Raw genomic sequence first — 16,612 nt, forward strand, 5'->3', positions numbered from 1 at the left:
GGTTCAAATCCCAGCTGCGTGACCACGGGCAAGCTATTTTGCCTCTCTAAGCCTCAGTGTCACAGCTGGAAATGGGAATAGTAGCAGTAATACCCATCTAAGAGGATATGGTGAAGATCACATAAAGTGGAAAAAAAATGAGAAAAGGCCTGCTTACAGCAGATATTTAATAAATGCTAGGCCTCTAGAACCCCTCCTTAACACAGTTCCAGGGTATCATGGACCCCACAACCCCACAAGTTGCATTTCTACCTTCTACTCTCCTCACTCAATGTAGCCTTGCCACGGAGCTCACACCCACCTGGTACACTCAGAGAAAATGGTGATGATGTTAACACCTACACACACCCGCAAAACCCCCGCTGGATGTGCAACTTACCAGAGCATCGATGAGTACTTCCGCTCCCTCTTCACTCTCGTGGAGGGTATCTATATCTGTTAATTCCTGAAGCAAATCAACCACAGCTATGGACACATGTGAAAAGTGTTAAGGGCATCACATACATACTGAAACCTTACTGACATTTTATTAAAATCTTTGGTTCCCTTCTGTTTCCCTATCAATCATTTTATTACCGTTCACCTTTAATACACTGTGGTTTTATTAACATCTCTTCAACGAAGTTCTATTCACAGTGGGTGTTCAGTAAATGTTGTTAACCGACTCAGTCTTTTTCCACATGCTGCCTTCCTGGTCACTTACTCCATAGGTTCACTACACTTCCATAAATTTCAAAATTTCAAATAAATTGCTCAGGAGGTTGCTTTTCCAATGAGAAGTAGGCCAACACCCTTAACCCTATCTCACGATTTAAATTCTTGGAACTCAGTATAATCTGAACTACCCTGTACAGTTCACCTTCGAAGGCAGTAATGATTTCTGAGATGAGATGGCTGGTGTTCACCTAGAGGTCGGCAGAGAGAGGGGCAGGACAAAATCAGTTTCAGATGTAGAGGGAAGGCTTTTATACTGGACTGTGCTAGACCTCCCCCTACCCACAGCTCCCTCCCCTCAAACACTGAGCTACTATGGACATAAAAGGAAGAACAACGAAATAAACACTAGACAAAAATAGAAAGAGGAAGATATATATGAAAGAAAGAAAACAAGAAAGAGAGAAAAAAGGAGTTATGTTTGGAAACTAGAAGGCAGAACTAAACTGCTTTCCCTCCTCACCTTGGAAACACATTCTCTTTTTTCTCTCACTCACTCTTTCACACATACATACACACACACACACACTATGCTCTGCCAACCTGCATTTCTGAATGTCTACGATGAAAAAAGCACTGTGATGGTGACAAAAGCAAATCTACTATTCATTCTGGGCCTCCGTTTCCTCATCTACAAAACGAGGACGTTCAATAATCAGAGACATTTTAAAAATTATGCACCATAGGCAACTGCCAACATGTAACAAATGAGGAATACAGATGTCCTATAAAGGGGGCAATCAAACTGAACTCAGAAATCAGCAATGATCTGCTAGGGAAAAACTGGTCAGAAAACAGGCAACTAAAAAGGATGATGGCAGAAGGGCGAGAAAGCCAAGCCATGGGAAGAAGAGGAAGGAGACCGGAAGGCACAAAGGCACATGAAGAGGACACAGAGGATCAGGGAAGGGAGGGAAGGATAGAAGAAAGGGGAGAACAGGGAGAAAATGACAATTAGAGCTCTATGAGGAAAATAATATTTTGAAAGAATAAACTAACAGCTGTGTACAGACTTGCACTCAAGCACAGAGTACCGGGGCAGGCCTGGACACATGGGAGGCTGGATGAGCAGGTAGTTGAACGGGGTGGGCTGGGTGGGAAGCCAGGTCTGGAGGAAAAGATACCACATACAAGACTCCAGAGTGAGACAAGGGCAGAATCAGGGCAGTTTCCCTAGAACTGGAAAGAAAAAAGTAAAAGGAAAGATAAAGGACATAATAACAGGAATGACAGGGCTTGCTAACAACCAGCTAATGTTCCAGGTATTTTATGAACATCTTTTGCAGAAAGAAAAACTATTGGAGGGTTGGTTTTATTCATTTATAACTGACCAGCTGACCATCATGCACAAGTAACTAAGCTATCAGTGTCATCTTCTTTCACTCTTTAAAGTGTTATGTACGCAAAACACTGGAGTGCTATAAAACTTAATATGTAAAAGAGCTGAAAGGTCTTTGGACAAAACTCCTTTATGTGCTGTGTCTAGTCTTCATTAACCAGAAAGTGGTTGACACAAAAGACCACGTAACATACTTGACATATAGTAAACCAAAACACAGTTGTTTGAATTAGTTTTAAAAAACTGGCTACCAAATTAACCCCTAGAAACTCCAGAGCTACCCCTGACTAGTAGGAATTAAAGACTGCAGTGGTCACCATTGTAATAACATGTCTAAAAGTCACCATTACACCAAGTGCTGAGCTACCAAATCCTCACAAGGGCATTGTAAGATTTTACAGGTCAGAAAGCTAAAAGCTCAAAGCGGTTAAGTAACTCACCTAAAGGCACTGCAATAGTAAGGGGGAATGTTTGGTCCATCTGATTCCAAATATGATAATTTTGCCACTACACTCCATATTAATGCACAGGGAAATACAAACCAGCTTTAAACAGGGCTAGGTTCTGGTAAGTTCTAGCTAATGAGCCCACTGTAATTACAAAGATCTGTCACATATTTCCACCAAAACTTATTAAAAGTTTCAGGAACAAACAAGATGCTGAAAACTCCCCCTCATCCTCCTCATCTAAGACACTCCCAAATATATTCTCTTGAAAAGTTCTTACATGTACATCGTAAAAATCTTACCTATTCACATGCTTATTTAATGTTTATATAACATTTCATCTATGTATCCATCCATCCATCCATCCATTGACCCACTGTGGAGTCAGATGTCTACAGGACAAGAATATGAATCAGGCACGTAATAAGCACTATCATTATCTCCCTTGAACAATGCCACACAGAACAAAGTATTTATTAACTCATATGTTCATTAAACAACAGCCTCAAAGGGTGCCTGGGTGGCACAGTTGGTTAAGCATCTGCCTTCGGCTCAGGTCATGATCCCAGGGTCCTGAGATCAAGCCCCACAACAGGCTCCTTCTCAGCGGGGAGCCTGCTTCTCCCTCGCCTGCCGTTCCCCCTGCTGTGCTTGTTCTCTGTCTTGCTCGCTCGCTCTGTGTGTCAAATAAATAAATAAAATTTAAACACACACACACACACAAACAGCCTCAAAACACAGATGGGGTATATTTGAAAGAATAGATGAAAAGTCAGAGCAAACATGAGGACAGGAGTCATGTCGTATTCATCTCTGCTTCCTATCTTTAGTGAACTGACCTATCCCCAAATTATCACTAGCCATGTAATCCTGTCCAAGCCCCTTTATCTCCTTATAGCTTAGTTTCCTCGCCTGTAAAATGGTGGCAATAGTCTCTGCCCAGCCCATCTCTCTGAGTAGCTAAAAGGAATAAATAAAGTCACATATGTCGAAGGCCAAGCAAATCAAAGTACTAAGAAAATATGAAAACGTTTTATAATAAAGATTGTTAGTCAAGTCTTCCCACAGAATGGCCAAGGCCCTCACTGTTGCCTTCACTTTTTCCTGAAGCCTCTAAAATCTAAAATGTAAGCTAACAACAGCATGGTCTCCTTTTCTGGGTCACAATGGGTTAGAAGATCTAATTTTATTTTTCGGCTATGCTACAGACATTCAGATTGATCAAGTCCTTTTCCAGCCTCTAAGGTCTATGGGCTGGGTATCATATATTTCTTTCATTAGTCTTATACCATGCTCACAGATGTGTCACATTAAACCTAGGAACTTTTTTTAAAAAGGAAAATAATTGACAATGGTGGTGGTTTTATGTAGGACAGGATAAATGTCTAACTTTTACAAGGAAAGTCATTTTTAGAAATGTTCCAGTGGTTATCTCCTTGCCTACCCTCCTGCCTCAGTTGAGAAGTCAAACATGAAAGGAGATATCAGCTATTGGGTCTGGTAAACATCTCATCAATTCTACTGCTAGCTGATTTTACATAAATTCCCAACTTTCACCAAATAACATTTCAGCAAGGCAGTAATGAGTCCACATTGTAATCAGCAACTTCTGGGTAATATAATATTACCCAAAAGACAGAGGTCATTTGAAGACTGGAAAGAGGAATGAGAACCCAAACTCATAGACAGAGGGACTCTCTATCTTGATGAGAAAATTCAGCATGGACTGCCGCCCATCCAACATTTCTTCACAAGCAGACTCTGGGCATGGGTGATAGGTTTTTCCACTGTAGTTACAATTTCATTTCACGAGGTAAAAGGCTCTCCCATCCAAGTATAATAGGAAAACAGAGAGCCTGTCTCTCTGTGAATTACTAAAACACAGTTTTTGATAGCCTATTTTGTCATGTCGAGTAGAAAGTCCACCCCGCACACTCCCTCTGTACCTGTCCACTACTGGGGCAATAAGCTAGTGTAATAAGAGGTAAAGTAGAAAAGGCCAGCTGGGCATAAAATGGTCCGTAATACAAAGGCTTTTGGAAAAAGAGGGAGTATTTACTTCCACTTTTTGGTTTATGTATTTGCTTTTGAGTATGATCCATGTAGAGTTTTGGTACAGAAACTGAATGTTAATCTCATTAATCTCCAATTAGATGTGTCCGTAAGGAACAAAGTTACTTAAAAAAAAAAAAAAAAAAAGAATAAGATATAGTAAGCAGATGGCTTTTTTGAAAAAGTCATTTTGGGGGCGCCTGGGTGGCTCAGTGGGTTAAGCCTCTGCCTTCTCCTCAGGTCATGATCCCACGGTTCTGGGATCAGGCCCGCATCAGGCTCTCTGCTCAGCAGGGAGCCTGCTTCCCCCTCTCTCTCTGCCTGCCTCTCTGCCTACTTGTGATCTCTGTCTGTTAAATAAATAAATAAAATCTTTAAAAAAAATAAAAAATAAAAATAAATAAATAAATAAATAAGTCATCTCAAAAAGGATTCCTTAAGAAAAATAAACCAGTCTAGATTCAGGGACTACAACTGATTTAATGGAACAAATGTCGGTTTAAAAACAAACAAACCAACCAACTTTTTTCTTTTACTCCTAGATTAGGACAATGATTAGAAAAGGCTCGGTTAATATAGATCAATTTCAAAACACAGACACAATGGTCTTTTCCTCCTTTTAAAACAGTTGGCACAGAGCTCCCTAGAATAAACCTGGACTCTTAATTTTCTCCCATTCCTAGATCAAACTAAGATGAGGGAGAATATGCACTCATTCAAGATTCATTAAGTACCTACTAAATGCTAATGGGCCCTATTATGCCACAGGGGAGATGTCCAAAGCACACTATAACCACCCTAACCTTCTAGGGGCATGGCATTAACCTAAAATTCATAAACAAGAACAAAAGCTACATTAAGAGGTCCTTTTCCTAGATTGCCATTTGGCTCTTTTTACCTGATCTGACTTTCTCCAGAGCGTATCTAAAAGGCTCCAGAAAAATGGGTGACTTACCTGCACAGATTATCAGACATGTCAGACTACTGATGAGAAAAAGAAGTACCTTCTCTTCAATGTAGTTTTGATTCTGGAAATGTCAAGATGAGAACAGCTCCCAGCAAAGCAATAGCTCAAGATTCACAAGTCTTGTTAGATAGTGTTTGCAGGAAAGCACTGGAGCAATAGCCAACTCCCTCCCAGTCCAATTAGAAGAAAGCCCTTAAGAGGCTCAAACCCTTCCCAGCCCTATTTCTGCTCATTAACACTGGGGCTCTAACACACGGCACCCCTGACTATTGTACACACCCTCTGGGACAATATGGTGTGTTGCAGTCAGTTTGTTTCCCTTCAGCTTTCTCAGACCCAAACTGCTCATATTCAATTGATCCCTGCTGGTCTAAGAAAAAGTCTGCCTGCTCTTTATTTTCCAACCCACACAGTAATTCTTCACAAAATCCAAAAGCACAACTTTGCAGGTCCTCCTGGCTTTCTAGAGTCAAAGAAAACTAGGCAGTAGTATAGAAAAGAACAGAGCTAACAACCATTCCCTGAAATTATCCCAGACCCAAAAAAAAAAAAAAAAAAAAAAAAAAAAAAAAAAACCCAACAACACCACCCAAAAAAAACCCCACAAAAAAAAAAAAAAAAAAAAAAAAAAAAAAAAGAGCTGTCCCATCAGCACCAATGATCTCCTATGTAACTAACAAATTTCTCCCTTCCCACATATTAGTATGCAACCCACTGTAATAATGCCTTAGGTCAACATTACGATGAGACCTCATTTTTCTGGGTCACAAACAGGTAGAGACAAAGCAGTCTTTGAACAAACTGGGATACTCAATAAACCCCAATTTCTTTCTTCTTCTTCTTTTTTTTTTTTTAAATAGAGCACTTAGCTGGAAAGCAGTAGTCTTGGTGTTTTGTTTTTGTTTTTGTTTTTAAATAAAGTCCTGAGCCTGATATCCTGGTTAGTTTGTAGTGACTACATGAGCACGTCAGCTTCTAGCATGTAAGGAATGGCAATTTCCACTGCCAAGGTACAGACCATGAAAATAAACTAGAAACACACTCTAATCTCCACATCTGTCAAAAGCTTACCCATCTCCAATGCCCAATTCCCTTATCACCCCCAAGCCAGAAATGACTCACACCTCAGAACTCCAATGGCATTTCTTGAGCGTAATACTCTAAGGGCACTTACCACACACAGTAAGTAACTTGTAAGTGAGTGAGTGTTTTTACTCTACTGGAGTTATCATTTCTTGTTTCCCTAATAGGACCCAACAGGGCTTATCACGAAAAGGAGGAAGCCCATAAATGCCATGATCTACCACAAAGACTTTAGAAAGGATTCCACTCACTCAAATTGAGAATGCAGCTAATGACATACAAAGATAAGATGTTTTTGGATTTGATGCTGTGGTGATTTATTTTTTGGTTGGTGGTAAAAGGGGTGATGAGCCACCATCTGGGGTTTTATCCTCCCCTTGTTTTATTACTCCTTGTTCCTTTAGGCAAAATGAGTAAATATGGCTTAAAATGGGCCACAAAAACTGTTTGTTTAGCAGTACCTTAAGAAAATATCTTTAAATGTACCTTTGATTTTATGTTTCTGTAAAAACACTCCAAAAGGTTCACAAAAAAGGGCTCTAAACACACTTAAATGACTACTTCAAAGGAAAAATGGTTTTAAAAAGCAGTATTTCTAAAAGGCAGCAGCTGTTGGATCCTACCGTGTGTTCTCTTCTAGCACATTCGGAGTGACTCTTCAATACTGTGTGAGGGGTATGCCCCTCCCTCTCTGCCCCTCACCCCCAGAGGTGCTCTTCACAGACCAGAATTCCACTCTGCAGCCAGCCGATGGCTGGGCTCCAGCCTCTCAAGGGGGGAGACAAGGCACAGAAGCGCTGACAGGCCCTCACGAGCAGCAGTGATGCAGAGCACCAGAATAAACTCTGAAGCTGCTTCTCACGGTTGAAAGGACAAGGCACAAGCTGTTTTCTCGCATCCTCTGCCTCTTAAGGTTACAACGAACCAGACTCTGATCCAATTAAAATCCCTACAGTTGATTTTTTTCTCAGAGAAGGTCAAAGCAAAGATGACCTGGGCTTGTCGGGAGCACAACCAGCCACATAAGGTGTTGGTTGATAAATGAAGAGTTAAAAAAGATGAAAAATTTGAGTCATGACTGCCATGAAATTATTTATTCATGGTAAGGTGTTTCGGGCAGTTACAGCTGTACAACAGTAAATTGTTAACAAGCATCTCCTGAAGAAAAATCTCCATTATAGATCACAGATAAGACAAGACGCAGAGTACATTGCTACTGGGAGATCAACGTCCCGGAATGGGAGAGGATGTGTCAGATGCAAGTCAAGAGGGCCTACCCTATCCTGAAACCACTTTCAAGAAAAACTGTACTTTGAGGAGGATGACATTTACCCTAATTGCTGCAGCTAATTAAAATTAGGTAATTAAAAAAATTTCCAATGCACTTTAAATTTGATGTAGGGCATAATTAAAAATCAGATTTTAAAAAATATCATTAGGGCAGTAAGGTGAAGGTTGGCATACTAGAGTGGGGGAAAAAAAACAAAACACAGTTTAGCTCTCAGAAAACAGGAGGGAAATGGCAGTCTGTCAAAGTTATTATAGGGGGACTTGTTTTTTTCCTTTTTAAAGACCAGAACTTAACAACTTGGAACATCTGTGCCCTTGCCTTTCCCAAGTATGCCGATGTCGAGCAGCACGTCTCTTGTCAGTCTCCTCCCCAGCAGGAACCAGGCTGGTGAATCAGCAAAATGTCAGGATCGTCGGGAAGCTGCCACTATTACTTTGAGTTAGCAGGAACAGAAAAAGAACGAGAGCTGTGTTTCCAGAAACAAACTTGGTGATTCCTGTGTGAATACACAAGGTAGCAGATGACACTGCGCAACTCTGTCAGGGATGTAATAAGTCCTGCAGGGGGAGGGTTCAAGATGCACTCACAACGAGGCCAGCCTGGAAATCGGGGGCCCAGAGGGCCAGACTCAACCTCAACAGTTAGCTGTCCATTATTGGGACCTCTGTTTTGTCACTAAATAAATAACTAAGGCAATGGGCTAAATCATGTGTCAGGTCTGCTTAGATTCTGAAAACCTACTGTTCTGTAGGTGAATTAAAAGGTGAAGTCACAACTAAGAACTCTTTCTACCTTACTAACTCTGTGAGGACTAGTCAGTACCTTGAACAGGGCTGATCATACGGTAGATATTCAAATATATATTTACTAACTGATGCTGCTTGAACATCCAGTCTAGTCCATGGTTCCTCGGGGTCTAGTACAGTGCCTGGTACATAATAAGCACTCAAAGCACGTCTACCACACGAGTTCATGAGACCCAGTTGACCCAGAAACAAGCTGATCCACCGGCTTCTCGTACAACCCGGAACCCAGCAGTAAACCCTGAGGAGCACAGCAACCTGGGGACAGACAGAGTGATTCTTAATGCTACCTAACCTTACAAGTCTCAGAAATGGCTTAAGATCAGCCTTCAAGAAGCCTGCATTAAAATTATTCACTGATTTATTTCTATGAGAATTATCAGGCAGGAAAGGACCTAGTCAGACACTCTCTCAGGAGAGAGATTACCAGGAAGATGAAAATAACATGAAGCAGCAGCAGATTCCCCGTGAATATCACTCAGGCAGACTAACTACATTTGTCTCCTACCTTCGGAAATCTGGATTCGAACAGAACCACTGGAAGAGAATTCGCCTTAATGAACATATCCCCGACCATGGGCCTATCAAAACCCGTTTGTAGGAAGCTGCTGCACATCTGAGAGCAAAGACAAAGTATAAAGTGGTTTGGGAAGTCATGGTTCAGATTCAGCTAAAAGTAACATCTACTAAGTGCCTACTGTGTATCAGAAACCGCTTGGCCCTCACATGGTCTCCTTTAATATTCCGTAACAATGAAAGGCAAAAGTTATTGACTCCACTTCTGCAGAGGACAATACTGAGGGCTGGAGGGCCATCAAATTTCACACAAGAAAGTAAGCTGGGATCAGTAAGTAAGCTAGATCATCTGTTTAGGTCTAATGCTCATTTGACAAATATTACGTGTTTCTGTGCACTGAGGCTTTTTTAAGGAATAGGGAATGTAGCACTGGACAAAAGAAATTAAAATCCCTATCTTCCTGGACATTCCAGTGTGCTTTCTACCACGGTTCACTGCCTCCTCTTGTCTCAACTCCACTGGGCCATCTGTTAGCAGAATGATGTCTAGATCAACAGATTCAAATCCTAGCTGGCCATGTCGCTATAACGGACCTGGAAAATCAAGACCCTGAGAAATTAATGTTATTAAGGTATGAACAGATACATCACAATGAATTCCAGCACTAATAAGAGAAAATAGGACAATTAAGGATTGCCCCAGATTTATTCATAGATAAAAACAGATTTTCAAATGAGAAAAGAGCAGCGTGTGTTTCAAGATGGGAGATAATTAGAATGAAAATAGAACACCAGACGTGATAGCAGACATCAGCAGAGACAGACAGGAGAAGAGAGTAAACAGTATTCCCTCACCCTGTCAGCCTTCCTACTGAGAACAGATCTGCAAGGATATCTGTATTATCATGTCCAAGTAACCCAAGGAGAGACTGCACAGCATTCAACTCCACCAGAAGGTGGTACAGGTCTGGCATGGTGGCCACCACGTGCATCTCCTGAATGATGTCATTTAGGTCCAGCTCAGATTCCATAAACCTAGGAGGGGAAAACAAGACAGCATCAGTGAAAGGAAAGGGGTACCATCAGCACTGAGGAGCAAACAGCAACATAATCCAGACAGGGAAACAATCTGTCAAAGCGTCTGCAACAGACCAACCAGGAAGTACACTCATCCAAACATCATACTGTCACACAATTTCCTTGAGAAATCGATTTCCTCATTACAAAAATCAATCTTGGATTCAGATCTCATTACAGGGTTCCCCTTACTCTTGCAGTCACAAGTTGCCTTTTAGAGGCTCCTGAAACATTTTGTAGCATTAAATGATCTGCCCACCAGTTCTGTGGATTAGCTACCATGACCACGGTGTTGCCCTGACATAGTTCTCCCACTAATCCAAAAAGGGTTTCTCTTACCTGCCACTTCCGATCAACGGCCAGTTATCCCCCTTACCCAAAGGAAGATACTGAGATTCTCCCGCCATCCAAAACTACCCTGCCTTCCACCAAACCCTCTCTCTTCAGTGAGCTGATTCCGGGGCAGATCCCACAGTAAAGCAGCGCTAGTCTCCCTCACCCTGCAATCACCACACCTTACGTGGCAAGGCAGATACTCCACTCATAGTTCCACACCCGAACCCTTCAAAAAACCTGTGCCCAGGCGCTAAGAACAAAACTGTTGTGCAGGGGCGCCTGGGTGGCTCAGTGGGTTAAAGCCTCTGCCTTCGGCTCAGGTCATGGTCCCAGGGTCCTGGGATCGAGCCCCGCATCAGGCTCTCTGCTCAGCGGGGAGCCTGCTTCCCTTCCTCTCTCTCTGCCTGTCTCTCTACCTACTTGTGATCTCTGTCTGTCAAAAAAAATAAATAAAATCTTTAAAAAAAAAAAAAACTGTTGTGCATTCACCTCTCCCAGTCCTCCCCTGGTGTTTGACATATCAGAAATGCCCACTAAGCCTTTGATGAACAAGACAGGAGGGTTTGCTCTGAGGAAGAAGTGAGCCAATCCATGTAAAGCAACTGAACAATATCTGACTGACAGTAACTGAAGGGAAGCAGTGGTGATGTTGTTGTGGTGGCTGTTGTGGTGGTGGTGGTGGTGGTGGTGGTGGTTGCTGAAATAGGCTCCATGCCCAGCATGAAGCCCAAAGCAGGGCTTGAACTCATGACCCTGAAATCAAGCCCCGTGTCAGGCTCTGCATTCAGCGTGGTTTCCCTGATATTCTTTCCCTCTCCCTCTCTCCCTGCCCCTCCCCCGGCTCACATGCTTACTCGCTCTATAATACATAAATAAATAAGATCTTCAAAAAAAAAGAAAAAAAAAAAAAAAGACCAGTGCTGAGACGAAGAGTCACATGCTTAACCAACTGAGCCACCCAGGCACCCCAGGGGTGGGTGGTTTAACAGACTCTGAGTCAGACTGCCTGGGTTTGAACCTGACCTTAGCCACTTACTTCATTTCTCTATGCCTCAGTTTCTCATCTGTAAATAATACCATAAAGTTACCTCCCAGAGCTACTGTAAAGAGTCAATAAATGAATATATATAAAATATATAAAAATTAAGAAAAAGGCCTGGCCTATAAAAAGCTATGTGTTTGCTCTCATTTCTTCTTCTCCTGCCGCTACTGTTATTATTTTGTCTCTCTTTGTTTCTAGAATGTAAGCTTCTTAAAGACAGAAATTGTATCTTTTGTCTCTATATATCCACAGCTGCCTGCTTAATCAAATGGCCTCAATTTAATTTTATATCAGGGTGCTTTAATTTAAAAAAGGAAAAGAAACATAAGCAGGGACTCTTTAAGTTATATATGCCTCATTCAGATGCTGAGGGCCTGGGCAAAGACCACCTCTCCAGAAATCTGGATTCTGCAAGGAAAATAATCTAGACTATTTAGACTATTCTTTAAAACACGCAGACAATATCCTTACCATTGTTTTTCCCCCCTTATTATTTTTAATCGTAACATTTATATATTTTTTATAATCATAAAATACTACTTTTTATAGAAAACTGGGAAAAGACAAAACTTCAAAAAAATAAACAGGGGTGCCTGGGTGGCTCAGTTGGTTGAGCAACTGCCTTTGGCTCAGGTCATGATCCCAAGGTCCTGGGATCGAGCCCCACATTGGGCTCCCTGCTCAGTGGGGAGCTTGCCTCTCCTTCTCCCTCTGCTGTTCTGCCTGCTTATGTTCTCTTGCTCTCTCTCAAAACAAAAACAAAAACAAAAACAAAAAACAAAACAAAAAAAACACAGAAATCATCCGTTATCTCAGTGACCAGAAATAACTACTGGTAATACTCTGGTAGATTTAAGTAGTTTTTCTAGACTCCTAACTTCCCCCACCTGCCAAAAAAAAAAAAAGTAGCCTACACAGTATACAGTTCTATATTCAATTTTTGCCATTTTTGTTAACATAGGCTGAACAATTTCTCTTATCATTAAGCATTCTTCTACAATAGGAAAAGCCAGTGTCGGATGCAGCTGTCACTCCTTCTCCCAAGGCAAAATCCCTCATTGAACCCAGCGCCCTTCCATGGTTAGCCCAGACATGACTTCAGAATCCTTCTCAACACGGTGTTCCAAGAAGAAACCACTCATCAGTCCCACAGTGGGTGTAGGAGATTAAGCCCATCTGAAATTTCTATTCTAAATAACACATTTTAAAAAGCTACATGGTATTTCCTTATGTGGATCTATCATAATTTATTTCACCAGTCCCCCTTTTGTCAGACATTCAACTGGTTTCCAATCTTTTCCCTTATAACAAATGACACTAAGATGTATGTATTCATCAGTACCGTGTTAGGATAAATTACCAGGAAGGTGCCCAGGCAGAAAGAATGCATAACTTAAGAGATTTTGCTATAGCTTGCCAGAAAGGTCCCAGCAGTGTCAGGAGTGCCTATTTCCTCCCGACCTTCCTCAAAACCAGTATTATCTATTTAAAATCTCCTCTAATTTGAGATAAGAAATATAACATTTTTTATTTTGCATTTGTGATAATATGTTAAAATTCTATTAATGTTTACTATTATTTGTGTTTCTTTTTGACCATTTTTATATAAGGGTGCTCAACTTATTTACTGATTTATAAGCACTCTATATATTAAGGAAACTAATCTCTGCCATATGTTGTAAAAAAAAAAAACAGTGAAAAATATTTGCCCTTTAATTTTTACACTGTGCTTTTTAACATAAAAGTTTTTAAAAGTCTGAGTAGTTATATTTTAGCCTTTATGAACTCTATGCTACATGTGCCTTGAGTAAGATTTTTTCCTACGCTAAGATCAAATATATTTTACGATATACTACTTCTGTGTTTATACATATTGAAATGTTTAGGAGTAAGTAATTCTGAGATATATTTTAACATATGAAATAGGGCAAAGATCTAGCTTTATTTTTTGCCATGTTTGGCCAGTTGTCCCAAAACCATAATCTATCCTTTTTCCACAGATCTGAAGAAATATCACCTCTATCATACACTAAATTTTAATGTGTACTCTAATCTTTTTATGGGCTTTTCACTCCATTTCATGGATTTGTTTGCAAATTCCTGAGCCAGGACCAACCACATTTCTACATTATCATGGCATATTTTACCTCTGTTATTACAAAACACTCCTTTGTTCTTCTTTTCCAATGCTTCCTTATCTATTCTCATGGGCTTATTATTCTAATTTCAAAATTATTTTTCTCAAGATTCTCCTCCACACCAGTTTTTTTTAAGGCTTCTTCATCTATGCTTACAAACAGATTATCCTTTCAGATCACTAGGGTCCTTATCACCTAAGGCATGGAAGCCAAATCAGAATCATGACTTGGGAGGGCTGGTATACAATTCAGGTACTGGGACAGTAGATCTGTATAATCCTTGAACCTGAAAGGCTCAGTAAATCTCTAAGGCTTATTTGCCTTACGTGAGTCCTAGGGAGTAACTTGACAAAAGACTTTTACAGTTCACTGGGAAAAACTGGCAAGGGCATTAACAGTCTAAGCAAAGTCATGTTGAGTGAGAGAAAAAGGTTTGGGACCTTGGGGTATAATCAATGAATGAATGTCACCCTGGAGAGAAGCCTCTTGGTGGAATCCTGCAAAATTTTTAAAATTTTTAAATTTTAAATTTTTAAAATTTTTAAAGATTTTATTTTTAAGTAATCTCTACACCCAATGTGGAGCTCAAACTCACAACCCCAAGATCAAGAGTCACATGCTCTTCCATCTGAGTCAGCCAAGCGCCTATTAAGCCTGTTTTTGATGAACAACTTGGGTGAAGATATATAAACGGCAAACTTAACAAATGTCATATGACACAAAGCTTATAGAGACAGTGAACACAGCAGCTGACAGAATCAATTCAAAAAGTTCCTGACAAGCAATAATGATGGGCCAAATCCAACAGGATGAAAATTACCTAGGATTCACACCGAACCACAGTCAGGTACAAATGCACGAGTGAGAGAGATACAGTTTAGTGCAGAAAGGACTTGATGGTTTTAGTCAATTTTAACTGCAATGCAAATCAGATCTGAGACAGTTCTGCCAGGACAGAGACTAATTCTCCTTCATCTCTGGATACCCAGCACCGGGCAACACTCCCTGGTCCACCACAGAAATTTGGCAGATACCTGCCAAAGCAAGGAGCAGAGAGGAAAGTAGCTGCCACAAAAGATGCTGTGATTTTAGCCTGCTTAGAAGAAGATAACTTAAGAGTTAGCATGCAGATCAGATGGCCCTTAAGGTCTAGGACATCTGTTATAGGAACCATACTTTATGTAGAAACCTAAGGGAAACAATTCGGGGAAGCAACTGAGATTATAAGGAACTAGACATCCTCTCATAAAAATGTGTTGAAATTCTTTTTCATTCCAAGTTGAAATCTTATGAGTTAGAGCTGCCAAAGATGAAACAGGTTTCTTTGTAAGGTTAGATCCTTGTCACTGGGGGTAATTAATATTGGGTGACATGAAAAAAAAAAAAAAAAAAGATCAAGGAGAAGGAAGAATGGACTGCACCTTTCAGTCCCTTCCAACTTGGAAATTCTTCTTCCAACTATGCAGTTTTAACCCAATGTTTTTAAGTTTAGAAAGTCATAAAATTATCAAAACAAAACCAACAAAATAAGCAAAAATTCAACTATGAGGAGGGAAACATCACAAAAATACCACTGGGTCCAGTGTTACATTAATAATGAGTTACAGTAGGAAACGCCTGGGCTTGGGAATGAGACTCACCGGGGTCATACCCCAAGCCACATTTACAGGCTGTATAACCAAGAGTAGTGTGTCAACAAGCATTCATTGGACATATATTAGGCGCCAGTCACTGTGCTGGGCACTGAGGAAATACCAAATAACAAAACAATACCAGCTACTGTCCTCATGGAGCTTCTAGCAAGGCACAAATCTAAACAATTTGTTCAATGCAATTAATTGTAATGATGTCCAGTGTTGCCCAAGAGAACTGTTACTGGAACACAGAGCACAGGGCCCCAGTCTGAACAATGCAGACAGAGAATATTAACTAATCTATTTCTAAACTTCAACTTCCTTAAACTTCCTAGCTGAATTATAGTGAGGATTAAAAGAGATAATAAATGTAATGTGCCTAACAACAGCAGGCACATAGCAGGTGCTCAATAAATCTAGATAACTTCAAGTCTGCTCTGCTCTAAAAAATGTTCTCTTTTGGCTGACCAAGAATAAGCCTACTCATTTAAAGCACACACTACAATATTTGTAGAGGACTGACCGTCTAGGGATTAGACACACCTTTAGAAACAGCTGATGCATAGCTGGAAGAAAGGATCAAGTTAGAGGTCAATGGGAAAGCAATAGAGCAACATATTAAAACAGTAACCCAGGCTCAGGTGGGGTCATCAATTCCATCTGGTATGACAGAGAATATTCTGCTCCTCTGCCCATGTACATTTGCTTCAGACCAGCAGGATGTTCTCCTTCAACCACAAGAGTGAATGTTAGCAAATGACCAGTGAAGTAAAAAAATACCAGAAAAGCAAGAGAAACCAATGAGATCTCCCGCAATCATAAAACCAGCTATCAATGCATAGGAAGTATGAGGTTTCTTGAACCCAAATGAATCAGCAATTCTCAAAGTGTGGTCCTGGGACCCCATGGTGGTATAGGAGGTAGCCAGAGATCCTTCAGGAGTCTATAAGGCTAAAACTATTTTTAGGGTAAATCCAAAATATTATTTGCCTTTTTCACTCTCATTCTCTCAGGAGTGTACGGTGGAATTTTCCAGAGGGCTGCACAACATGTGGTGCTATCATTGCCCTGAGGGCAATAAAATGTGTGCTTGTATATTCTAAAATTTCCTAAGATAAGCACTTTGGGGTACTCAAAAATTTAAGAGTACAAAGGGGTCCTGAGCCACTAACCT

At 40.6% G+C, this 16,612-nt stretch overlaps 1 protein-coding gene across 3 annotated transcripts in view; it reads right to left on the reverse strand.

Annotated features, from left to right (window-relative positions):
* LOC111141552 (catenin beta like 1) overlaps positions 1 to 16,612 on the reverse strand; it is a 159,251-nt gene that overhangs the window by 102,749 nt on the left and 39,890 nt on the right. For all 3 annotated transcript variants that reach the window (XM_022494174.1, XM_022494173.1, XM_022494172.1), the window contains exons 4-5: positions 10,107 to 10,246; positions 380 to 477 (exon numbers count right to left, since the gene is read on the reverse strand). In XM_022494174.1, the coding sequence (XP_022349882.1) occupies positions 380 to 477; positions 10,107 to 10,246 (238 nt within the window). The remainder of the gene's footprint in view (positions 1 to 379; positions 478 to 10,106; positions 10,247 to 16,612) is intronic.

The sequence above is a fragment of the Enhydra lutris genome, unplaced genomic scaffold (genome assembly GCF_002288905.1).
Source record: "Enhydra lutris kenyoni isolate GAN:26980312 unplaced genomic scaffold, ASM228890v2 scaffoldscaffold6, whole genome shotgun sequence".
Classification (NCBI taxonomy): Eukaryota; Metazoa; Chordata; class Mammalia; order Carnivora; family Mustelidae; genus Enhydra; species Enhydra lutris.